A 26318-nucleotide genomic window follows, 5' to 3' on the forward strand; every position below is an offset into this window, starting at 1 on the left:
GTTAAACCTCATACAACTGGCCTCAGCTCAATGATCCAGCCGGTCCAGATTCCTTTCTACACTCGAGCAGATCAACATTTCTACCCAATTTGGTGTCATCTGCAAACTTACTAAGGGTGCACTCAATCCCCTCATCCAGATCACTGATAAAGATATTAAACAGAACTGGCCCCAATACTGAATCCCGGGGAACACCACTTGTGACTGGCTGTGGACTGGATTTGACTCCGTTCACCACAATTCTTTGAGCCCTGCCATCCAGACAGCTTTTTACCCAGCGAAGAGTATGCTTGTCCAAGCCATGAGGCAGCCAGTTTCTCCAGGAGAATGCTGTGGGAAACAGTGTCAAAGGCTTTACTGAAGTCTAGGTAGACAACATCCACAGCTTTTCCCTCCTCCACTAAGCAGGTCACCTTGTCACTGAAGGAGATCAGGTTGTTTCAAGCAGGACCTGCCTTTAATAAACTTATGCTGACTGGGCCTGATGATTGTCTTGTATGAGCCGCATGATGTCACTCAGGATGATCTGGTCCATGACCTTCCCCAGCACCGAGGTCAGCCTGATAGGCCTGTAAGTCCTCAGATCCTCCTTCTGGACCTTTTTTTCAGATGGGCGTCACATTTGCCAAATTTCAGTCAACCATGACCTCCCTGGTTGGCCAGGACTACTTGCAAGTGGCTTGGTGAGCAGCTCTGCCAGCTCCCTCAGAACCCTTGGGTGAATCCCATCATGCCCCATAGACGTGTGTGTCTAAGTGGTGTAGCAGGTCATTAACTATTACTCCTTGGATTATTTGGGCTTCATTTTGCTCCCCATCCCTGTCTTCCAGCTCAGGAGGCTGGTTACCTGAGCACAACTTGTCTTACTATTAAAGACTGAAGCAAAGAAGACATTTAGGACCTCAGCCTTTCTCTCATCCTCTGTCACTACATTTTCTCCCACATCCACTAAAGCATGAAGATTGTCCTCAGCCCTCCTTTTGGTATTCATGTTTTCATAGAAACATTTTTTGTTTCCTTTTACAGCAGTAGCCAAATTAAGCTCTTGTTGAGCTTTAGTCCTTCTAATTTTCTCCCTGCATAACCTCAAACATCCTTGTAGTCCTCCTGAGTTGTGTGTTCCTCCTTCCAAAGGTCATTTATTTTCCTGAGTTCAGTGAGGCCGATCTTCTTCCCCACCAGCTCATCTTTTGGCACATGTGGACAGCCTACTCCTGCGTCTCAAAGATTTCCTTCTTGAAGAGCTACCACGCTTTCTGGACTCCTTTGCCTTTCAGGGCTGCCTTCCAAGGGACTCTGTCAATGAGCCTCTTAAACACATCAAAGTCTGCTCTTTGGAAGTCCAAAGTTCTACTGTGTACCTTCCTGACTTCTCCAAGAAAACTCAGTCATTTAATGATCGATATGCCCAAGGTGGCCTCCAACCAACACATTACCCATGAGTTCCTCTATTCACAAAAACAGGTCTAGTGGGGCACCTTCCCTAATTGGCTCACTGACCAGTTGTGTCAAGAAGTTGTCTTCCATACTCTCCAGGAGCCTCCTAGACTGTTTCATCTCTGCTGTGTTGTATTTCCAGTAGACATCTGGTAAGTTGAAGTCCTCCATGAGAACTAGGACTAATGATCACAAGACTTCTTCCAGGTGCCTGCAGAATATTTCAACAGCCTCTTCATCCTGTTGGGTGATCTGTAACAGACTCCCACCAGGATGTCTGCTTTATTGGCCTTCCCTCTGATGATACCATAAAAATTTGACCCTTTTGTCACCATCATTAAGCTCTAGACAGTCAAAGCACCTCCCTAACCCACAGGGCTACCCCACTTCCTCTCCTTCTTTGCCTGTCCCTTCTGAAGAGTTTATAGCCATCCATTGCAGCACTTCAGTTGTGTGAGTCATCCCAACATGTTTCTGTGATGGCAACTATATCATAGTTTTTCTGCTGCACAGTGGCTTCCAGCTCCTCTTGTTTGTTGCCCATGGTGTGTGCATTGGTATAGATGCACTTCAGCCATGTTTTTGCAGTGGGAACCCCTGATTCCTTTGTGACCATTCTTAGGCACTTCTGTTGTGTCTAACACATCTATAACCCTTGTGTCTTTGCTATTATGCCACACAGCTCTCCACTGAGACAGCAGACCAAAGGACCTTGCTAGCACCCCATCCTTCAAACTTTGGCATGCCATCCCCCGGTTCATCTCTGCTGCACCTGGACTTCTCCCCTTCCCCCTTCAAATCTAATTTAAAGCTCTTTTAACGAGCCTCGCTATCTCCTGTTCAACAATCCTTTTCCCACTTTGAGACAGGTGTGCTTCATTTGTCACCAGCAGGCCTGGTGTCACGTAGACTGACCCACAACCAAAGACCACAAAATTCTGCCTGTGACACCAGTCTTGCAGCCAGGTATTTATCTAGACCTTGATCTACTGATCTGTTGATCTATTATTGATCTTTATACAGACCACGATCTGCATAGATCTATAAAGGGCTATAATATGGTACCAATACTATGCTTTTACTTATCTCCACTGAAGAAAAAAATAGAATAAAAAAACCCTGTTTTAGAAATCAAGAACTTTAGAAATGGGATTTTTTAAGAGTCTAAAATATATCACAATTTTTTCAGAAAAGTCATGTCTGATGGCCATTTATTCTTTTCTTTCATGTGGTAACATTTTGAAAAGGGCTAGTGTGACTTATATTTCTATTAACTGTTTTCAGAAGAAGTAGCAGATTAAGCTTGCTTATAGTCATGGATAAATGCCAAATAGGACAAAGAAGCTTAAATTTCGACAAGCTCTTTTAAAAATGTAATTTTTTTCCTCTTCGTTTTATTAACCTTTAGTGTCTGTTTTTACATAGTATGAAGATGACTAGCATGAAAAGTGTTTTTCATATGTGCAGAATGCAGATTTCTAGCCTGCCTATAACTAGGCAACCCTTGGGATGTCCAAGCACATCTCATCAATTGCTTTCCAATATAGGAAGACTATGACTGAGAAACAAAGCATCTCTGAGGCTTCCTAAATGAAGTTTCTTCTGTGTGCTGCACCTATTGAAGTGGAGATGTTTCTCAAGGCTTGTTTTATTTCTCTGTTACCCGGTACGAGCTCATAATATGCTATATAAGATTCTACTTGATTATCTTATTGTTAATTTTAAAGTACAACACTATATCACTTTTTTGTGGACTAAATAAAAATTAAATGTGTTTTTTTCCTCACCTTTGGTCCATTAACAAAAAAATGCAGCTTGCCCCACATCAATATTCATTCCTTATCCATTTTTCCATGTGTAGCAAGAAGAAATGAAACATTCTGTTTAATGCATTCAGTGACACCTTTAAAAAGGATGATTTAACTGTTGTTTTTCTTCCTCTGTTTGCTTAGCTGTGCCTAACAGGCTTTCAAAGACAGGAGAGGCTCAGTCTGAGTTAATATGGCCTGTGCCAGGTCTTCCATTTATTTGTATACATAAAACATGTCAGCTTAGATTTAAACTAGATCTTATTATCTTTATGGTTGGCCTCAGCTCAAAAGGTGTGTTAATTCTCTGTCATGCTGTTAGCAACAGTCCACATACTGTGTTAGGGGTCCTTTTTCTGGCTTGTAGATTTCAAAAGCCTTTCCATTTCTTCTGTTGTTGAGTACTTTGGTGCTATTTTATTTTGTTCTGGTGACAAAGATATGCGCATTGCCAAGGAAACACCTTAGGCCCCTTTATTCCTTGTCTCCCTGTATTCACTGATCCTTCACTAAGGGGAGCAATTCAGCATCAAAGCAGAAAGTTTCACAGGAGAATTCTGCCGGAAGAGACAGCAGAGACATCTTTGCTAATGAAGACATCTTGGTTGTATCCAAGCTGATGCAGTTTCCTTTATCAGAAAACAAAACCAAAACAAAACAAAAACCCCACCACCAACAAAAAACAATGCCACATACTGTAGGTGATTAAAGATGTTGAGGCATTAAATTTACCTCTATTTATTGAGGAGCAGTTTCTAAGTGTGACTGATATACAGCCCTTCATCTGGCCACCAGCTGAGGGGAGCTGTAATGCATGTACTGAAGTCAGGTTCATTTAATTAATACTAACTGGTGGTTAAGCACAAGCATAAATGCTGCTCTCAATTGGGCCCTATTCTCCCAGCTTGAGACAGGCCTCTGTTGGATGGATGTTAACCTGGATTCTCGATTGTGGAGACTACTAACCTGAGCACTGTTAAATTCAGAGGTAGGGTTTGCTGCATTCCAGCCTAGTTCATTTGAATGTATCTAAGTGGCCTATGAGCTTTATGCTGTCTTTCACAAATCAACACTGATATGCTGCAGCTGGCATAGATATAGTACAATTTACTTCAACAATTCTATCTATTATAAAGCTGCTATAACATGGTCACCTTGCATGTGGAACACATAGAACATACGTAAGACATAGCGTGAATATAATAGTGTGACTATATTACTTTACCTATTGGTCACTTTCATATTAACGTTCAAATATATACATCTGTCTTGTGGGAGCTTTGGAAAAGAAAATAGATTCTCAAAAGTTCCACTGAAGGATAGGTATTGGCTAAAATTGCTTTATTTTGCCCTATGAAATCTGTTCTCTCTGTTTATTGTTCCCTTTGCAGACAGTTTTTCTTATTTGATAATTTTCTATGCTGTAACACTTATTTTTTTGTGTTTGTTTGTCTTTTTTTTTTTTGTTTGTTTTTTGTCTCTGCAGTTCTATGCAACACTTGGAACCACACCTTGCTGCTCCTTTGACAAACTGTTAGAACTGGGTCCTATTTGTAAGTCTTTACCGCTACTTTCTTAAACTGCAGATACCAGTTTAAGCCACGTTGAGCCATTTCCAAGTCATTGTGCAGTGTCAGTGTCCAAAACCAGTAAGGCTGCTTATAGATGAGATCTTCAGTTACAGTTTTCTTTCTAACATGAGGCCAAACAGCAAGCTTGCATTCTCAAACTGTTAAACAGTAGAGAGGACAAAAAACCCTCAAGGGTTTCGTTGTTTTGGGTTTTTTTTTTTTGGAAGGTGTATGTTAGGACATTATCAGTTAGAACTTACTGTAAGTGCTTCAGTTTGTAACATTTTTCTTCAAGCCTGTTTCCCTAACAGTACATTTAAGGCAGTGGTGAAGATCAGGAACAAGCTGAACTCCAATGTTCCTCTGCACCAAGTGTTTCCTTTCTGTCTGGATCTAACGACCATTAAATGCAGGGAAATATGCTCCAAAAATCCGTGTGTAATCTCCTTAATCCTTCCTCTCCCTTCCCCAATTTCCTTCCTCATGCAAGAAAACAGGACAGGTACCAGGGTGTTTGATACAGTGGTTGAGCCCTGGGCTCTTCATAATATTTCTGTTCTATCTGTTGCGCCAGCTTTGATCTGCGGTAAGGCCTGGTCAAAACAGCTCATTTGCTAGCTGATAACAATGGAACAGAACTGCACCGTATCTAGTCAAGTGTACATTTAGAACAGGAAATGTATAGCTACAAGCAATTGGAAGCAGCCTCACAGGAACATGGAACGATTTGATGTTCTGTTAATTTATTCAGGTGGGGTCTAAAACATTAGGGGTTTGTGAGGTGGTGACTTGCTCTGGGAGATTTCCTGCCCTTCAGCATAAACTCCAGAGTCTCAGTTTCTCTCAGTCCTCCTTTCTGAAAAGTTTTCTAGTAGTCTGCTTAGCAGCTAGAGGTTGTTCTGCTGTTCAGGTTATTCCTGTAGACCTGACCTAATAAAATAGTGATACCAATACTTTTAGGAACAGCAACCAATCCTGTGTGTTTCACCACTTGCTCTCAATGATTTCTTATTAGTGAAGCAGAAACCAGCAGAAGATTTATGTACTACTCAAATCACAAGTCTCATGGTAGCTTTTTGGCGTGCAGGTGAATTTTCATCTTAATATACGTGAGCAGTACTCCCATAAAATAAAAGCAATATCTCAAACCAAGTGTATCTAAAGATAAATAATCAGTTGAACTTCAAACATGTTCTCAAATAAACCTATGTCCTGGATGTTATGAATAATGTTTTGGTAACTTTTTCCAGACAGTTATGCATAAATAAAATGTAGTTCACAAGAATGCCAATTCCGGTATGAAAATGGTACCTAATTGCAGATCTGAATATGGAAATGTATGTGGAAATAACCATCAGAATTATTTTGTGACCAGTGTAAAAATCTTATGTGGGCTTCAGTCATCAACTCAGAGACCAAAATTTTTACCATGTGCATTAATACAGATGACGTATAGCAGAGTGTGAATACAAAATTAGAGAGAATATATGGGAGGCTTATATGCTAAAATATTTTTGTAGAAACCATTCAGTGACTAATCAAAACTAGCGCTTTCCTAGACTTCCAAAACTTGCTTTTGCATACGTGTTTCAGTCCTTGAAATAGTTTGCTGCAGATAGTTCAAAAGCATGTGCATGCACATCTATCAACATGTAAAACATACTGTTTAGAAACCCAGATGGTAGAAACATTTGATCTCTTAATTTAATTTTAAATTGGGAAAATAATGACATCAAAGAAAAATCTATCAGGTAATTGGTTTCATGCAAATTAAAAGGGTTTTTTAATCAGCTGTTTATTTCCCCTTTAGTTACCTTTTTTGTTTTGTTATTTTTAGGCAATAAGGAAAATATTTGGATGCATATTGATGCAGCCTATGCTGGGAGTGCATTCATCTGCCCTGAATTCAGGCATCTTTTAAATGGAGTAGAGGTGAATGAAGTGTTTCTTCTATAGCAGCCTGCCTGTATATTCTATTATATCTTTTTTTTTTTTTTTTTTTTTTTTTTCTGGGAATATACAAGTTACCACAGAAAGTAAAAGTTTGTAATTTGGAATAGAAAGTAGTCATGAATCAACAGAGTCTTGCAAAATAGAAAGACGAGTTTTTTCAAAAAAGGCATGTTTATAATTCCCTAACTCTACATTACGCGGGGGGGAAAAAAAAAAAAGGAAAGATGAACAAACTCATGAGCTCAATATGTCTGATATTTTGCTTTCATCCTGGAAATCATATAGGATGCAGCCAGTAGCTATATCTCAAACAGACAGGGTTTAATAACCAAGAGAACTAAATGAAATATTCCCCCAACAGCACCCCTGCTCCTTTTCCCCCGCTCGCTGAGCTACTTGGCGTTCAGTTGCTCAGATAGGAACACTTCAATTTCCTGCTGCTCCCTCAGACAGTCAGATAAGTCCATGTCTTCCATGTCAGTGGAGAAAATATTGCTGTTTGGTAAAGCCAGAAGTTCAAACACAGCACTGATATGCAGTGGCTAATGAGGAAAGGGAGGGAAAACCCCCTCACAAATAAAGCATTTCTTTCTGAGTCCTTTTTTTTTTTTTAATCAGCAAATGAAGCTGCTTGTAATTTTCTGTGGGGGAGTATTTTTAAAATTATCGTTATTGGTTCCTGAAGGAGATGAAGCAGCATCCCTTGTCTGGGCCAGCATTTGTCACGAGAGTAAATAATTAACAACCACGAGTAGGTTTCCTACCTTACATAGTACAGTGAGATAGATAGACAGACAGAAGATAATTTTCACATCAAGTGAAATGGACCTGTTACATGATTTATAAACATCTATTGTGAATGCTTATTCTATGTTGGTTTTTCTTTTGACTTAGGTGAAAAAATGACTTCTACTAAAGGAAAACACCCTGTCAGGAAAGTAAAAAAAAAAACACAAAAACAAAACCCAAACCACTAATTTCCTGGTCAGTTGTAGTTTTATGAATGAATGCAATATGCAGATTCTGAACTAAAGATATGATTTGTCTCTAAGCATGAGTTTTGTGTGTATGTGTTTAATATTCCTGGAGATCAAAAGCTTAGTGAGCTGTTTTTGGAAAGTGGGATATGAACCACAGGTGATGTTCCTGAGTATGCAGTCTTCTTTTCAGTTTACACCCAGATATGTACTTTACCATAACATATGTATCTAAAAAATATAACTGTTACCAAATTCTCAATATGTTGATAATACTAATAGTCTGTCTGCACTTCTAACTTGAATTACAGCACCCAAATAAATGAAGATTTAATAACAATAATTATTAAGCAAGGTGATGTCAGCATGAATATTATCTATAAAGCCCCAATTCGGGAATTCATTTGCAGATAAGGTGTACTCAGACAATTTGAGAAACTTGTATTGTTAGCACATGGATCCTTCTCTCTTTCATAATTTTGGTTTTTATTTATTCATTCTCAGTTTGCGGATTCATTTATGTTTAATCCTCACAAATGGCTCCTAGTGAATTTTGACTGCTCTACTATGTGTTAAGCATGACAGTAAAAGAAAACTTTACAGGAGACAAAAATCCCATGTTAAATTATTCTGCCTTCCTAGCAGTAGACATTTATTTACATTTTTCGATTGAAATGAGGAGTTCTGGATAGCTTTAACTCTTGTAAATTATTTACAAAATTCACTCTTTCATTTAATCCATGTTTCAAAAAAATAGAGGTTAAAAATAGGCCTGAGGTCTGCCTTATGTTCCAGAGAGGGGGAAATCCTGAAAAGTCTGCAGGTTCATACTTGCTCCATTTGGGACATAAATGAAAAACTTAAATCAAGTATGTTAATATGCAGTGAAGAGCATGCTAGCCAGAGCCTTCTCTTCTTTTCCATAAGATTTCTTCTTGTTTGAACCTTGATTCAAAAGCCTACTAAAAGTGCTTGGGATTTGGCTGATGAAAAGCATTTGTTTTCAAAAAGAGACTGAATTTCAGTTTCCCCAGATGACTGTAGAGATGACTTTTTGATATAAAAAGACACCAAAGTAGAAACTAGTAGACATAATTTCAAGCAAACTATCATAGGTGTAATAATAACAGTAACATCTAGAACCTAGTGTCTACCAGTGCCGTAACTAATTGTATTATTAGCAAAACAGCTACTCAGTAAATGCAGACTATTTATCAAAATAAAATGTTAATTTCAGTTATAATAGAACAAAACTTGTAAAAAATAAAAAATAAAAAAAAAAAAGGAAAAACTGAGTGTTAAGGCTCTAAAACATCATCCGGAAATATGTCACCTTATTTCAAAGAAGAAATGTGGAACAGTGATCTCTCAGTTGCCTTTGGTTAACCTTCAACCTCTTAAAAATCCTTAGAAAAGCTGGCTCTTGCACAAATATGTATATTATTCAGATAATACATTACATTTTTGAATTTAAGAATTTTCCCAATGTACTCCTTAGAGTAAGTGGCTTACATTTGGATTCTGATTCATCAGTAGTTACAGTGATTAACCCAAGACTCCAGTTGATAGGTACCTCCTAACTAGCTGTCTGGTCTGTACATGGAAAGAGGGAGAAAATTGGTAGTGTCTCACTTCTCTTTCTTATCACTCCAAGACATAGTTAACAAAGGAGCTACTCAGAAATGAGAAAATACACCATCATTCTCTTCAATGTTTGTAGGACAGTTAGGGCCCAGAGTCTAGTTCCTATCAGCTTAATTTCTCGGTAAGTCTGCTTTCCACTGGAACCTGTGGAACTGTATTAAAAGTGGTTTACCTGGCTTTCCAGGAAGACAAGGTATAGACAATCACACCATCTGGAAAGACTTGGGAAGGTATTTTTTGTTTCTCTCTCTCTTTTTTTTTTTTTTTTTCTTTAAATAGGCCATTGCAGAAATGTTGATTTTCACATGTAGGATGATTCCATTACAATGAATCTCTAGAGACCTTGCATCATGTCTCCTCACTCAAAGCAAAACTTCACAATTGTAGCCATTCAGGCTCCATTTCAGCAAGGCATTATTCACTGAATAAAGAATGAAGTATACACTTAAACTCTTTGACTTGAAGCCAAACCCATTGTCCAACTATGTCTAAGACCCATGTCCAAAATTCACCTCTCTTATCAACTGTAACGCTGCCTGAAAAGGTGAAATGGAACAATAAATGATTAGGGAACCTGGTGAGAAAAAGTAGCTGTGAAGAATGCTTAGTCCTCTTTGGATCCATGAGAAGTATTAACCACGGTGTTGTCTTAAGACAGAAAGAGCTCTGTAAACAGTGAACTCCATTTCAGAATCACATTAAGCTGAGACCCATTGATGGACAGGCTTCTAAATCACTCAGGCTCCTCAGTTCCTTCTCCAATAAACATTTCCATTTCTTTTCTGCCAGCTAATTAAGATGACCTAGCCATTAGATCTGTAATTTAATTATTTAACTACTTAGTGCAAGATGTAGCACTGGTACTGTTGGGGATTTTGAGGCAATTTCATTATAAAGCTTTTGTAAAACGTTCTCAGGCTTCTCAATGTACAGAAAAGAGCAGTCAACTTCCTATAAAAAAGCAACTTAAGATTACCACTCTGTGAGGGTTATATTTTCCATATTCAAATTCAAGGGTCCTTTGGAGACTGTGCCGTGACGCTACCAGTCAGTCTTGCCTGACTTGTTTAATTGGTGCTCTGGAATATTATGAAATAGGAGAAAGTGTCTTCTTTCAGAGAGAGTGAAAATGATCATCTACTTCTGTTACTCTTTTCAAGATTCAAGTGTTAACTTTTGATTGGGAAGGTTAGTTGTATATGGAACGAACTACTGAAACATGAAAATACCAAAGTAGATGAATGTATCAAATAAATTACAGTAGAACAAATTAGGGTTTGTTCACAACATCTACCATAATGAAACCTGTGTTCAGATAGTAGTTTCTTCCTTTTGTCCACCAGATACTTCCAACACACAAATACATTATTAATTGTTTTTATTGAGAGTATTTGGAATTATTCTACCTGTCTCTCCCTTCCTGATTTCTGTTTTTTTCTTTTTCTGCTTCTGTAAGCACCAAGATTTCTAGAGGTGAGTCAATCTTTCATGTGCTATCAGGGAACTATTTTGGTTGGAAAAGACTTTAAAGATGATAAAATCTAAGTGAATCATTAAACCAGCAAAATCTTGCTATCACCCACTGGCAAAATGTAGTTTATTCCTTCTAAAAGGCTTTTGATATTCAGTCAGTTACACCACCCACAAGCTGGCAATAGGAAGGACACTTCAGTTTCACCTTGTGCTGTAGTATGTCAGTCAGTACTCATGTATTGGACCCAACCAAGGGCATAGTGGTACAAGAGGGGAGCCCAAGTCTGGAGGGGGTGGCTTGTCCCTACCAGTGGCTGCCAGACAGATCATATCCAGCACCTCCAAAGACTCAGTGCATCTGCACTCCGTGTCTACAAAGCCACAGCTCTTCTCACACAGCTTTGTACTGCAGTAATTTCAAGGCAACTTCTGTTGACTGCAAACATGAACATTGCTCCAGCTAGTCGCACATTCTGGTGTGAGTGTCTATCACCATAAAAAGATCCTCTGTGTCTGTATCTTGTCTGTTTTTAAATATGCAGTCGTGCAGTTATGCTGCCTATTCCTGCTGAGCCTTGCACTTCACTACTTGTAAGTACAGTAATGACACAGCTGTGGAAAAGCACTGAAAATGGCACAGGCTGTGCTCAGGAAATACTCCAGTTTAAACACATTCAATTGCCCTTCACTTCTTCACATTTTATTCCTTTTTTTTTTTTTTCTTTCCCTTTCTTACACAGGGTGAAAAAAAGATCTGATGTAACAAGTGTCTTTAAATTGGAACCTCTTTACCTGCAGCATCAGCATCAGGACTCCGGTAATTTTGTAATTAAGTGAGATTGTTATTATTTTGTTTGCACGCCAATATTTAATGGGAAAAAAGAATTTATGATCAAAACTGAAATTCTTAAATCTACAGAAGTTGTTTAGGAATTTACTTCCATTTCCATTTACTTCCGTTTACCACTGACTCTTCTTAGAAGCGTTGAGAGAATTCTTAATCATCTTTTGATAGTCATATAAACATTTTGGCTGCTGTGTATGGAGTCCCTTCACCTGCCTTTGCCAACATCTCTTTCTCCAGAATGGTTTCAGGATCTGGTTTGTTTTTAGAGTTTCTGAGGTCTGTGACCTTTTCTCTTATCTATGCATGTGAGCTCTGATTCAGTTTTTCAAATATCCCTGTCAAGACCAAACACTCCCTGAAACCACGCAGCAAAAGTGAGCTGTGTTTGATACCTCTGCTCTGGTTTGAATTAAAGCAATCTGGGACATTATCCGGTTGCTCCCGTGATCTTACAGTGATTGCAGAGGGAGGTATGTTCAGACTGCCTGCCCAGTACAAAATGCTCACGAAAGCTATTCACAAAACGCTGGCAAAGAACCAACAAATCTTAGGCCCTGCACAAATCACCTTAATGGATTAGTGTCGCTCCATGCACACACCTGGCAACTGCAGAGCGGCATTTGCCATCCTAAAGATGGTTCTTACATATTTAGTTAATAACTGATCTACTGTGGAGAAGGTCACAGCAGCGCAGTGTCAGCATGTGGTGCAAGTTCCCTCATAACTTTCTCTAGAGGGTCAATCACAAGTGGATGCTCTTACCCTTTAGTCTTCTATTTTTCCCAGAACTGCTGCTGCTGATCTGTGTTCAGAAGCGTATCCCAAGTATTTTTCTGTCTACTATGGTTATGATCTTATTGACATTTAAGTTAATACCATCCAGAATTCCATCGTTCACTAAAAAGCCCTGGGAAAAATACATTCTTGCTGCTTAATTCTGAACTAGCAGATATTTTGCTTTTTATTCCTTTACTGCATTTCTAGGAATGCAAATATAGAGCAGTGCAATAAACAGGAAAATGTAGTAACTCTGGAGCTGAGGTTCACCCTCCAAAGGACTAGAATTGCTGAAGAAAATATATGTACACTGCTTTTTTGTTTTATAAAATGAAAAATACAAGTTATGGCAAATGTACTTAAGTCACTAGCTTTTACTTAACATGAAAAATATTTAGGAAAAAAACTTCTACCTTAACTTAAGTGAAAATATGTTCATGTGACTACTGACAGTGCAGATCTAAGAATCACAGAATCAGAATAGTTTTGATTGGAAAAGACTTTTAAGATCATAAAGTCCAACTGGTAACCTAGGATTTTCAAGTCCACCTCTAACCCATGTCCCAAGAACCTCATCTACATGTCTTATAAACACCTCCAGGGATGTTGACTCAATCACTTCCCTGGGCAGCCTGTTCCAGTGCCTGACAACCCTTTCTGTGAAGAACATTTTCCTAACACCCAATCTAAATATCCCCTTGTACAACTTGAGGCCATTTCCTCTTGTTCTATCACTTGCTTCTTGGAAGAAGAGACCAACACCCTCCATACTACAACCTCCTTTCAGGCAGTTGTAGAGAGCAATAAGGTCTCTCCTCAGCCTCCTTTTCTCCAGGATAAACAACCCCAGGTCCCTCAGCTGCTCCTTATAAGATGTGCACTTCATCAGCTTTGTTGCCCTTCTTTGGATGCACTCCAGCACCTCAATATCTTTCTTGCAGTGAAGGGCCCAAAACTGAACACAGAATTTGAGGTGTGGCCTTATCAGTGCTGAGTTCAGGGGGACAATCCCTTCCCTAATCCTGCTGGCCACACTACTTCTGATACAAGCTGTTAGCCTTCTTGGCCTCCTTAGGTCTTCCCAAGGTTAAACAACACCAGAAGAAAATCAAACCTTTCTCAAAACTAGGTGCTTTCAGTGAAGCCACCTAGTTGACCTGCAATCTTTATCTCCCCAGTTGGATAATAAGTTGTTCAGCCTTTGTCTTGCCTTCAGAAGCTGTGAAAGTATTTTATTAAGTCTGGTCATAATGATTCCCAATAGATCACTTGAGCACCAGCAGTTTAGTGATGCTAAATTTTTCTGCAGTCTGTTCCCATTTGATATCTATTTTCCAAAGAGCTAGACTACACTTTTCAAATGCAAATGCCTCTAGTTAAACTGTTAAATCAAACACACACTTATGCTTTCAATAAAATTAGCCAAATTTGCAGAGGTGCTAGGCTGTTACAATCCCTGTTCATTCCTTTGTGATTTATGGGACATCAGCGCTCCTGGAAACATGAATTGTCTCATGCAGGATCTTATTTTCTGAGTAGGTCTAAGAATTCCCATCACGGTTTACAAGGCTGATGAAGCAGCATTTTTGAATTTGCTCTTCTCTCACTCAAGAATTTAAGTGAGCAGAAAAATATCTCTATCTGTGAGCAATTACTCTTAATAACCATCTGGCAATTATGTGTGCCCCCAAGGGGAAAGTCTTTATTTTTGTCATTAATTATAATTTTATGTGATTTGCACATCACACCAGGAAGATTATACTAGTTTGCCTGGCAACCCAGGATCTAGGTCAGATTCTAGTGGCGGTCTGGAAGAATGCAGCTTTACACTCTGTTGTGAACGCCACTTACGCTCCCACAATGCAATTCCTCCTGGCCAGATACAGATGTGAGACTAAGGCCTGTAATCAAGGCCTCATCATTGACTGCATTCTGCTCCACAGCTTGTGAAAGGTGTTGTTGTGGATCATTAGACACAGCCCCTTACAGGAATGTAGGATTATTTATCTATCACCAGTTGCTTTACTCTCTTTGCTACTAGTCCTGCAGCCATCAAGTAAAAATGGCTGCTACAATGCAGAAGAATACGAATGTTATAAAATTAACTTGTTACTGAGCTGAGACAACCAGGTTCATTTCCTAAAGTCCACAGATGGGAGCAAATGGAATAATCACAATTTAATCTACCACTTCTTCTCCTTACAAGAGGAAAACACCATTTTTAGTCCATTGTCTACACAGGATCTGAAGTACAACAGAAAGGAAAACTGTGTTTCTTCTTGTGAAAACTGTTTAACTTGTTACTGGTATATTCTGACCAGCTAAGGAATGAAGCTCACTTACAAGCACCTCCACTTATTGTGCTGCCAGGTATCCTACTAGGTGTTTAGTGCTCCTGTTGACACTGATGATGCTGAACTTGGTAGCAAACATAAAGTACAGCAAAGATATAGCTTTTTAATAGCGTTAGAATGATTATAGGTTTTGGCTGTTGTGATGAAGCAATATGAACATTTTTCTCTTTAACTTCTAGGCCTTGTAACAGATTATCGGGTAAGTACAGCATCAATGTAATAACTCACACTATTACTTGTGTGCACTGATATGTCTGGGACTTTTATTTTCTCTTACTATAATAGACCTCAAAACTTGATGTTTATTTCCAGGAAGGATGCAGCTTGCTAAATTTGTAGAGTTCTGCAAGCCAAAACTGTGAATTCTATCTTTTTGAAAGGAATCGTTTAAAAGCAGAAATCATCTTGCGTGGGTAACATCTCAAGGTTTAAGCAGTAGAAGGAAATGTCCTAAAGATTTTTTTCCATAATGAAGTAAATAATACATTTTTTAAAATGCACTTGTGTTTCAACATTTAACCAATAAAATCACTGTTGTTTTGAAATGGAAAATGAGCCAGTCATTGTAGATGTGAGCCCCACAACTGTAAGCAACCTGAGCTTCAAGGAGAATTCAGGATGCACAAAGAAAATTTGATTTGCCTTGTGACCCTACCATTCTGACACCAACATCCTTTTCTAATTTTCATTTGAAAAAATTAAATATGAAGCAGTCACACAGTGAATTAACCAGGATTGGACATTTCTATTACCAATTGACCCACCTCCAGCAACTGCCTGTAGGATGTGGCAATGTGAAACATCTCAAATCATCGCAGAATGTACTATTTCTGCAGCATCACTGCAGTGGTGATTTCTAACATGGGTGCCCTCCCTTCTCCTTGCCTTGCAGCACTGGCAAATCCCCCTGGGCAGGCGGTTCCGCTCCCTGAAGCTCTGGTTTGTTCTTAGGATGTACGGGGTCAGGGGACTGCAGGAGCACATCCGCAAGGTGACTGCGATTTGCTTTCTTGGGTAACCCGTGGTGGGAGGGCAAGGGAAAATGAACTTTTTATCACTGTACTAGGCTACCATTACAGTTTCTAGTGGGTTTCTCTCTCACATCAGATTTCTGGAGACTACAATTATTTTAATATGATGCCAAGTTTTTAAGTAGCACTAAATCTCTCACTGGGAAAAGAGAAGGTTGGAAACCCCATATTAATTCATGGTCTTTTATCAGGCTGATTTGCAAAGGTCAGTATTTACATTCAAAAAGTTCCCTCTTTCCCTGTCTCCAGGACATTTCCCCAACTATCCAGCCCAAAAATGCTTGCTGTGCTATAATCAGAAAATCTAGGAAGATTTGTCCAGTGTTTATAGATTGCTAGTCAGTCTTCTTTTGCACAAGTAGGTGGTACTTACAGAGTAATTTGAGATTTTCAACAGTGATGAGCTTCTAACAATATAGAAGGAAAAAAACACTGCATATCCTTAAGAAGCCACACTATTTGCTGTGTGATTGGCAAGCTTCTACATGGAAGACTAAAGATATCTGCAATAATCTCTTCATGAACTGTCACAAGAAAACTGTTAGTCTCTTTCTTTTTTTCTTTTTTTCCCCCTCTCTCTCTTAAATTAGAATGTTTTAAGAAAAAGATGTTTGTTATGTTTGCAGCCTTAAGGTCTTCATCAAAATGACTAGATGTAACCTGGCATTTACTTTTGCTCAGAAAGGCATTTAGGAACTAAAATATTCCTGGGAGACGAGAATGTGTGACTTGGATTTAGATGCAGTAACTTCTTTTCTTTTCCAAACCTTCCAGTTATGCACTCCATTCCCACATAGCACATAATATTTACTTACCTATGGCAAAGTACAGGCTTTAAAGCAGTGGTAAAGGGAAGGACAGTCATCTCTGAGGGATGTGGGGAATGAAAAATACAGATTTTGGAGGTAAGTCCCAAAACCACAGAGGAGATGTCAGAAGATAACAAAACCAACAGCAGCGGTCTTCTGGGCGGATTGCAAATGAAAGTCAGTATAAATGTGACATCCAGATGGCTTATTTGTAAATGGCCCGTTTGCAAACTGCTTGACTGCGTATCATGCCTTTGTCAGTTTGAGTGTCCTCCAAGAGCTCAGAAATAATCTGAGAAATTTAGCAGTTAATATTTTTGTATGTGATCCCCACAAGTATTCAAACTCAGACAAATCCTCCTTAGGACCAGCAGAAATCAATGTACTGCATCCTTCTTTCTTCACTGAGGATAATGAATTCCATTACAAATTAACAGCAGAGATTGAGAAACTGGAAATGTATAGTACAGCAATGCCAGAGAAAGTGTTTCAGCTGGGGAGTGGTGCAGTCCAAGTGACTCTCAAGAAGACTCTTTTGTCAGTGTGTAGTGGGATGTGAGCTAAGGCAGGCAGAGAGTTGAAATCTATAGGAGGAAACATATGAAGTGATTAAGGCTAGGCAGGTATGCTGATTTGCATACATACATTAATGTACCCTGATGCTTCAGAGAATCTCCCCTCAATCAGAACTTATTTTAGTTTTTAAAGGCTTCGATTTGTGTTTTACTGACTATTCTCTATTTTTCATAGCTTTTATTTCTTTCAAATCCCTGAAAAATCCTTCAGTGCAAAGAGTGAGACATAGAAAAATAAATACCAGAGTTCTTTGGGTTTTTTTACAAACTACAAGCAGTAAACCAAATCTTATTTTTTTGTTGTTTTATTTAGTACTTACTCATGGAAATTAAATTCAGTTGCTGATTGCATTCAGAAGAACAGTTGTGAGATTCTCATCTTCTTGAACATGATTTTTTTCATGGCTTTGTTTTCCAAGACCTAGGACATGCAGTGTGAAATGTTGTGGAACTGTGTAAAAGACGTCAGTTTGGTTAAGGCTATAGAACATGAGAAAGGAGGAGACAGTATAAGATGATTGTGACACATGTGAATATTTCACATATGTTTTCCATATGCTTAAAAATAATTGTTCTGTCTTGGTGTCCAATTTTTAAACAGGTTGGCTGAGGTTCACTGTCCTCTTTCCTGATTATACTGCTACCACTTTGCAATGGAAACTGAGCACCCAGGTCAGAGGAGTGAGCACGTTCCATCCTTCTTCACATTGACTCTCCTATTAAGTGAACTGTTTTAAAAAGCATATCTTTCCAGCTTATTTTGCACTGCAATCATGATGATTTTCTCCAAATACCTCTGTGCACCGGCCCCTTTCCCCACAAGAAGTTTTAGACTCTTCAGCCATTCTCAACCAAAACTGAGAGAGGTAGATGGCCTAAAGAAGAATTACAATAATTATTTACTATTAATCTGGTATCATGACAGTTATAAAACCATGCTGAAATGATTTATGAAGAAACAGACTAGTATGTCTAATATAGTAATGGATCAATATGAACTCTGAAAGTAATAAATAGGATGTAAGTTAACATAAACAGATGGCAACATGTAAAAATTACCACATAGCAGATGAGGGAACTGAGAAAAAAGATTAGAAATGGAAACAATTTAGGACATCTTTTCTACTGATGAATCAAATCTATACAACACAGATATTATCTTTCCCTTCTCAGCACATCAGGCTGTCACATCAGTTTGAAGATTTAGTCCTTCAGGATGAAAGATTTGAGATCTGTGCTGAGATTGTCTTGGGACTAGTCTGTTTTCGGCTGAAGGTAAGGCAGCTGAGACCTCCTATGTCTTCTGTCATGTTTTATAGCAACAGAATAACCTGCAATAGAACATAGTCTTTGTAGCTAATAGACTTAATTATTTTTTAAGGAAAGTAGTGGGAGTTCATGTAAATTAAAGCAGATTAAGGAAAGAAGCTTAACAATTTTGTTAAAAATTAATCATATGCTTAAGGACAAACAAATGGTCTTAGTCTACACAGTCATACACAATTACTGTTATATGTTTCATGGATTTGATGAAGTTTATTATTTTAATATATTAATATTTTCCTAGACATTTGTATGTGATGTGTGTGTATGTGTGTGAATTAGATGTTTCTTGTCAACTTAATTTTATGTGTGTGTATTTAATGTATAATTACATGCATATTTATATATATAATGACTATCATGGATGAAGACTAGAATAGTAAACTTTTAAAAAGTTTTCTTTCAAGAATACATTTTCATTTATAAAATCCTACAGTCAGACTGGACAAACTGGAGCACAATCTGAGTAAGAACAGGTTGCATAGGAAGCCGCATTTCCAGCTGCCCTTGGCCCTGGTCTCCTTTTATTTGCTGAACATGATCCTTCGGCCCCTCTTGGCCTTTCATTCCCCAAAATCTCTGTAAGTGCCAAACTCCTTGACGTAGAGGCCTCCCCCAACAGGAACTAGAGAACCCACTCTGCACTCATGGCATAAGAGCTGCAGGAGCTGGGAGGTTTCTCTTGTTTCATCAGACATTACAAGGGGATCAATGTGTTGTTTTGGGTAAAGAACTCATTTCACAGAAGAGCCTGCAACTAAAGCCTCTGTGAAGGGCTGGATTGACACCAAGCAATAATAATGGTAATAATAACAGCACTCGTTCACATGATACCTAAATCAGCTTTTAGCTCTTCTGAAGGCTCACAAGCGCATCTTGGCTCCTTCTGGGTAGTGTGGTACCACTGCTTCTCACAAATTCTTCTCTCAGTCACTCAGTTGCCCCAGTTACCTGAGTTTGATGCAACTGACTGAAGGAGTGTCACAGAGGCACCCCGAGTTTAGTTTAAGGGACAACAGGGTCCAAAACAACTTTTATTAAACCAGTGAGAAACAGGGTTTTAGCACTCCAAAAGTGCAAATGTGCACGGAATATTACATGTGCTTATGTGGAAGCATGGGAGGAAAATACACCCACAATTATGTGAGGATTAATTTTACACGTGCTTGTATTGAGCATGAAAAGTACATGTGCAAATGTGCATGGAAAGTAGATACACTCACAATCCCGTGAGGGCTAATTTTACTCACACCCGTGGTGGCAAGGCAAGTGGAGTCTCCATCCTGGGGCGGGGCGCTCTCGGCGGCAGCATCTTGCTTGTGCTCCGAGAGACCCACGACAATGGGCGGAGTCTTGACGAGAGTCCCGTTTTTTATAGGCTGATCAGACCTGACTGTAGGCATTCCAGAAGCTTCTCTGCACCCCCACACTGGCTGTGGGGTGCCTCTGAAGCCTCCAAACATCCCCCACACTGGCCGCAGGCACCCAGTGGCTCACTGGCGCCTCGGCACTCCCTTCTCCTAACGGCCCTGGCAGGGTGCTCTGGGACCAAACAAAAGAAGCTGTCAGCCTCAAACAGCAGAGGGAGAGGGAGATGTGCCTACTCCTTCCATGTCAAAGGAGGGAGAGGGAGAGAGGGGGGTTTGCATTCTGCCACAAGGAGTTAACAAATCTTTAGCAATAAGGTAATGGTGAATTTCTCTGGAAGAAGAAAATTTGCTTGAATTTATGTTGTTTAAAATAAAAGGAAAAAATTGGTCTTGTGCTAGGGGATCAGATTGATTACAGAATGTGGAGATTTTCCTGTAAGTGGGAACAGGAACGGAATTTCTTTCCTAACAAGAACATTTTAAAGATTTTGAGGAATAGGTTCTCTGGCTTTTATTGCTCAAAACAAAACGTTAGTTGTAGCCTGCCCTCTCACATGGAACAAGCAAACACTAGTTCTGCAGATCCAGAGACAGCTGTTAGTCAGTGCTCTACATTGACTTTAAAGGAGCAGCCTTGGTGAAATAGAGCATAGCAACACAGGAATTGTCACTTCTGATCAGACCAGTGGTTTATCGACATCTCGTCTCCTGTCCCTGATGATCCGTAGAAAAAAATCAGGTCTATAGGGAAAGACATTTTTTTTAAAAGAGGATGCAATTGTTGGACACCTAGATAAGAAACTTTTGAACAAGTTGTAGAATAACCAATGTGGAAACAGCAGTGTTTTAATCGCTTGTCTTCTCTGTCCAACAAAAAGAAAGCAAAACTAAGAAGCTTTTAAATGAAAAGCATTTTATAGTTATTTTTTCAGCTTTATTTGCTTTTTTTAAACCACTCTTTAATAAATCTTCCTGTGATTTATGTAATTCATATTAAAATGCATTTTAGAAATACGATACTTGCAACATTTATGTAAATACAGAAAGACTGAGGGGCAGGGGACTTGAACTCTAAAGCTGCACAACTGTAAAAGTATGAAGTATTTTTCCCTCCCTTGTTCTTGAGAAATCATTTTTCTTTTTTTTTTTTTTTTTTTTTGCTCATATCATAACTATTTCATGAAATGTATCATGCGAAATGGTTAATTTTTGGCCTCCTTGTCATGTCTGCAGATGAATACAAGTCAAGCTAGTAATTTCTCCAGGGGGTGAGAATACTGTTGTGTTGGAGCTGACAGACTCAATCAGAGTTGGCTGCTGCTTCTCGGAGCTCTGGGAGAGGATTAGTCACGTCTAACTTCAGTTTGATGTGACACTCAAGTGCCCCTATGTGCAGCTGTGAGAATAGAACAGAAGACAGATATATAAATCTTTCTCAACCCTCCCGTTCATCCAAGCCAAAGTCATTAACTTAACATCACATAACCACTTGTATTGCCTGAAAGTTAGTGCTGTGCATTTCACATTAAAGACAAGGATCATAATTTGAATGACGGATTGCCTTTGATAAGAAAGCAGTATATCATTGTCACCAGAGTGACCCATAATGGCTGGGGACTTGCAAAACACCAAAGTTGATCTTTTTCTTAATTAGGAGCATTCAAATTGCATAAATATCTCCTTGAAGACTAAGGCTAAGCCATGGGTTTCAGGGTCTTGTCCAAATTCTCTGACAACTTGTGCTAAGTCAGAATGGTTTTGACTGGGGTTCAGCTCTAACACTAATACAATCAAAAACCATTTATCCTCGATGTCAATGGGAAACTGTGTCTGCCTTACACTTTGTTTTTACATAGAAAAGGCTAAACACAACTGTGCAGATTTGATAGAACATGTTTTCTGATATGGATATTTTCAAGAAGACCTATACTGCTACAATAACAAAGCTACTGCTGAACAGACAGATTTGTCCAGTTATGTCTGTTTTACTGCAGTCAGCATTCGGTAAGTGAACACTGTGCTAAAAGTGCAAATGTTCCTAGTACCTCTTGCAATTCTGTATTACCAGCAGTGTAATAGAAAGAGCAAAGGTTGTATAATAGCTGAGATACTTCTCCAAAGAATGAAAATACAGAACTCAAGATTAATGTGATATGTCCAAAGCTATTATGGCAAACTACCCAGAGAAGCTGAAGCCATCACTCACTCTTCTGATGTAAAAGTTAGACAGATGGGTTCATTTAATTTGGGTAACAAAGGCTGACAAAGGCATGCAGCTAGCACTGTATTCTGTGTAGCTAGCTGAGAAAAAATCCCAAGATTTTTGGGATCCCTTCTTTCGTTGATTTCATTGAAAGCAATTTACTTCTGGTTTTGAAAATCTGATGACATCTCTTGTTATTTTCTCAAATACTGATGGACTCAAACTATGAAAAACATTGATTTAATGTGAGCTGAACCTGAAAAAGATGCAGTCCTGTTTCTTTTGAGGGTTGATACTAAATGCTTAGAGCTGCTCCAAGGGAAATCCTCACATTCACTGTTTAAGCACAAGGAGAATGAAGGACACAAGAAGGAGATAAAATTCCATACTGCATTAGTGTAAAGTCCCTCTGACCTTCTGTGAGATATTTAACATTTATATCTTTGTTTCCTGGAATGCAGAAGGCTCTTTACTTCCAGAGGGAGGGTCAATTTACCACATTTCTAAAACCCCCTGAAAAACTCACTCTGTAAGGTTCTGCGGTGCACATTTCCTATAGAATGTGAGGTAAATATATTTTTAGGGTTTCTACTGGTAGTATGAAGCTTACTCATATCAGGCATACATTACTTTCACTATTTCTTTACTAAGGGTAAGATTTCCATCTTCATATTCAAAAGACCCTCTCACAGCAGCCATGCTCAAGTGAAGACTGGAGGATTTGCCTTACAGATGTTGGTATAGTTCATTGCAAACTTTCCTCCCATGTTAGTTTTGTTTAAGCTAAGGAATGTTTAATGAAATGGATGTGATAATGAATGTTTCTAAATGAAGCTACATAGCTCACATCCTTAGGTCACAAAAAAGCAGCTGGCTATCACAAATGCCCCAGTTAACTCCAGTTAATCCATAAGTCTCTTTGTGGCTGAAAAATTTTCTCTTGAGCCATTATCTTTTCATAATCCTTTGATGGCAAAGCACTGGGAGATGCAAAAGTGGTTACATGTTACTAGAAGTGCTTGGGCTTGGCTGCTTGGTGCGATTTATATATTCAAAACTTGCTTCTGGAATTCATCACCATATCCATTGAATTACAATGATTTCAGGGCTCAAATGAACTAAATAAGGAGCTTCTTAAAAGCATAAATGAGGCCAAGAAGATTCATCTGGTTCCGTGCCACCTGCGAGAGAAGTTTGTGCTTCGTTTTGCTATTTGTTCCTGCACCGTGGAATCCACCCATGTCAAGTTTGCCTGGCAGCACATCTCACAGCTGGCAACTGATCTTCTGAAAGCATGGGAGCAAAACAACCACCAGCAGCACCAGCAGTGAAGTAGCAGTGGGGAGGAGGAAATTAACTGGCTTTCTCTGTGTTACAAGCTTCATTTAAGGGGCAGGGGGGAAAGTGAAACCATGTAGGAAAAAAAATACAAAACCTCTTCTTATATAGCCCAGCTGCAGTCACAAAACCCTTGCCAGCAAGTTGTGTTGTAGCCTTGCTCATTCCTTCTCCATGCTGCACTCTTTATCTTGCCTGTTTCTAGGATGCACATATTCATGGGGGCTCGAGCTGTCTTCTTGTCACTTTGTAATCAAGAGCATTTATTGAACCAGGCAATGGAAACGAAAGGGTTAGTGCTCTCTCAACTAACCTCTAGCACAGCCACTCCTTTCTTCACAGATGAAACTGTTGTAACCAATTAATTTAACATTACTGTGACTTCAGAAAGAATCCAAGTTGGGGGAAGTTCAGTGCTGGGTGCTAACACTGTTCAGGTCCTACCCAAACAGGCACACACAGATGTTCTCATTATTTGGGGCACTATCAAGTCATGACACACTTGCTGCAGTCATTTAATCTGTGAAGTTAGGACTTCAGGACTTCCTTGGTGACATATTCAGATTGAGGGGAGAGAGCACTAAATGAACTCTAACTGGCCTTGTGGCACGTTCTCTACTTTCTTCTAAAGGGTTTGCTTTTAGAACAGCCATTTTGTCACATCTCAGCAAATAGTTGGTTTTCACTTTGATGGTTCCTAATGAGGCTTCTTAAAAGCTCCTTCTTAAGAGTTCTGTTAAAAGCAATGTCCTACCTGGTATTCCATATTTTAGCCAAGTTATTATAAGCATTGACTACTTGAAAAAAGCCTGTTGTGACTTCTTTTCAGGGCTACCATTCTGCTTACTTCATTGTGTAATAAATATTTTTCAAAAGATGTTAAGAAATGTGATTTAAAAAAAAAATGTTACTCTTTGTTTCTCAAATTAGCTAACAAATAAGATAACAAATTACAATAAAACCAGAAATTAAGAGAAGCCCAAAATATACTGTGGTGGCCTTATCAGTGGTTTTCTTCTATTAGGAGTGAAGCAGGGTGTATGAAAACATTGAAAAACAATTAACCTTCAGAGAAAGTCAAATTATATGTACGTGACACAAACCATTGATATGTCATTGTGTCAAAGGCAGGTGTAGTAATGCAAGTCAGGAACAGCATCTGACTTTCATAAGTACTTCAGTTATTTTGAAAACATAATTTCCGAACAGTTATTTCACTGCAAATAAGAACAAAATAAATAGGTACTCCAAGAAAAATAATCTGTAGGAATCATTTCTACATTTGCATTTATTTTCCTTTTCCCCTTTTAGGGGTCATATTGACTTCTACAGCACCTTGAACAACTTGCACAATTATTCAACTTTCTTCCTCCCTCTCTTGCAAGTATACTACCTACCTATATTTGGAAAGTTGCATGTAGACCATGAAACATGGACCCAAATGGTAGATTTGGCACATAGTCTGCTCCTACCTACTGTCTCTCCAGAAGGGATGAAAGCGGCTGACTGTGGACCAGGTGCATTTTTCTGGGGATTCCTAATCACCTCGCTTCTGCAATGCAAACTGGGGAAGAATTAGTATTAGTGTGTGTTAAATTGGTACGTAAGAGATGTGCACAAACCCATACACTTCTGAAAAACAGACCAAGCTCTGCATTTCCAGCAGGTCAAGCTATGTGACTAGGGGAGGCAGTGGCATTCCACCCTTCCGTAAGGCTAGCCAGGGGCTATGTTATGCACCCAGATGGAGAAGCTGATTACTGTTGCTGTAAGGAATTGATCTCACAGGTAACAGATGAAGCAAGACAAATTAATTTGGCTGTTGTGATTTAGCCCCAACTCCTCGTACACCCAGTTGTCAAGTAGAACCACATGCTACTTGCTCACTCCTCCCCTGCCTCTGGTGGGATGAGGAGGAGAATCCGGAAACAAAAGGCAAAATTAATGGGTTGAGATTAGAACAGTTTAACAGAATAACAAAAGGGAAAGAAAAAACCCCAACAATAACAATAATAATAATGAAAGCATATACAAAGTGAGGGATACACAATGCAATCTCTAACCATGTGGCAACACTGATGTGAGGACCATTTCTGAGAAGTTAACTCCCCTGAGCAGGGATTGCAAACTCCAGATCACAGTTTGCACCAAAACCTCCCCCATCCCAGACAGCAGCATGTACTCAAAGCACAATAGTACCTATCAGTACAGTCCAGAAAGAACTGAGACCTCCCCAGACTGATCCACTCCCCAGCAGTGAGAAAAAGAGACTCATACCCCTTGCCAGCCCTCAGTTTTGAACTGAGCGTGACCTTATACCATATAGAATATCCCTGTGGCTAGTTTTGGATCAGCTGTTCTGGCTGCATCATCCCCCCAGCTACCTGTGGAAATTAACCCTATCCCAGTCAACCAACCACATTCCATCCCTTATTCTATACCACTTATGTCATGCTTGGGTCTTACACTTACCAATACATTGTAGTTAATTACTACCACTTTTTCTATAAATATATGCACACACACACATATACACACAAACATTATCCCCTAGAATTAACTACATGACCTTTGCTAAATTTGAATCACAGTTTCTGAAGGTTTCACCACTCCTTGCTCCATGTGTAGTATTTAATAGTCCATTATACCACTTGGAGGCTGGTACATGTAGGGGATGTCATATACCCGTTCAATGCCATGCTCTTTGGCCCAGGTGTCTACGAGGTTGTTTCAGAAATTAGTTCTGTAGTCTGACTCAGTTAATTCTGGGGTGCTGTGTTGCCATAGGACTTGCTTTTCAAGGCCCAGGATAATGTTCTGGGCTGTGA

General features: G+C 39.1%; 1 protein-coding gene across 1 annotated transcript in view; it reads left to right on the forward strand.

Moving 5' to 3' along the window:
* The window catches only part of LOC136098258 (aromatic-L-amino-acid decarboxylase-like), a 46823-nt gene extending 21645 nt beyond the window's left edge, over positions 1-25178 (forward strand). The window contains exons 6-13 of the mRNA XM_065831507.2: positions 4732-4798; positions 6654-6748; positions 8251-8317; positions 11603-11680; positions 15021-15040; positions 15734-15832; positions 18430-18531; positions 23259-25178. Coding sequence (XP_065687579.1) covers positions 4732-4798; positions 6654-6748; positions 8251-8317; positions 11603-11680; positions 15021-15040; positions 15734-15832; positions 18430-18531; positions 23259-23483 — 753 coding nt within the window. The 3' untranslated portion in view covers positions 23484-25178. The remainder of the gene's footprint in view (positions 1-4731; positions 4799-6653; positions 6749-8250; positions 8318-11602; positions 11681-15020; positions 15041-15733; positions 15833-18429; positions 18532-23258) is intronic.
* The last annotated feature ends 1140 nt before the right edge of the window (positions 25179-26318 follow it).

The sequence above is a fragment of the Patagioenas fasciata genome, chromosome 2 (genome assembly GCF_037038585.1).
Source record: "Patagioenas fasciata isolate bPatFas1 chromosome 2, bPatFas1.hap1, whole genome shotgun sequence".
Lineage (NCBI taxonomy): Eukaryota > Metazoa > Chordata > Aves > Columbiformes > Columbidae > Patagioenas > Patagioenas fasciata.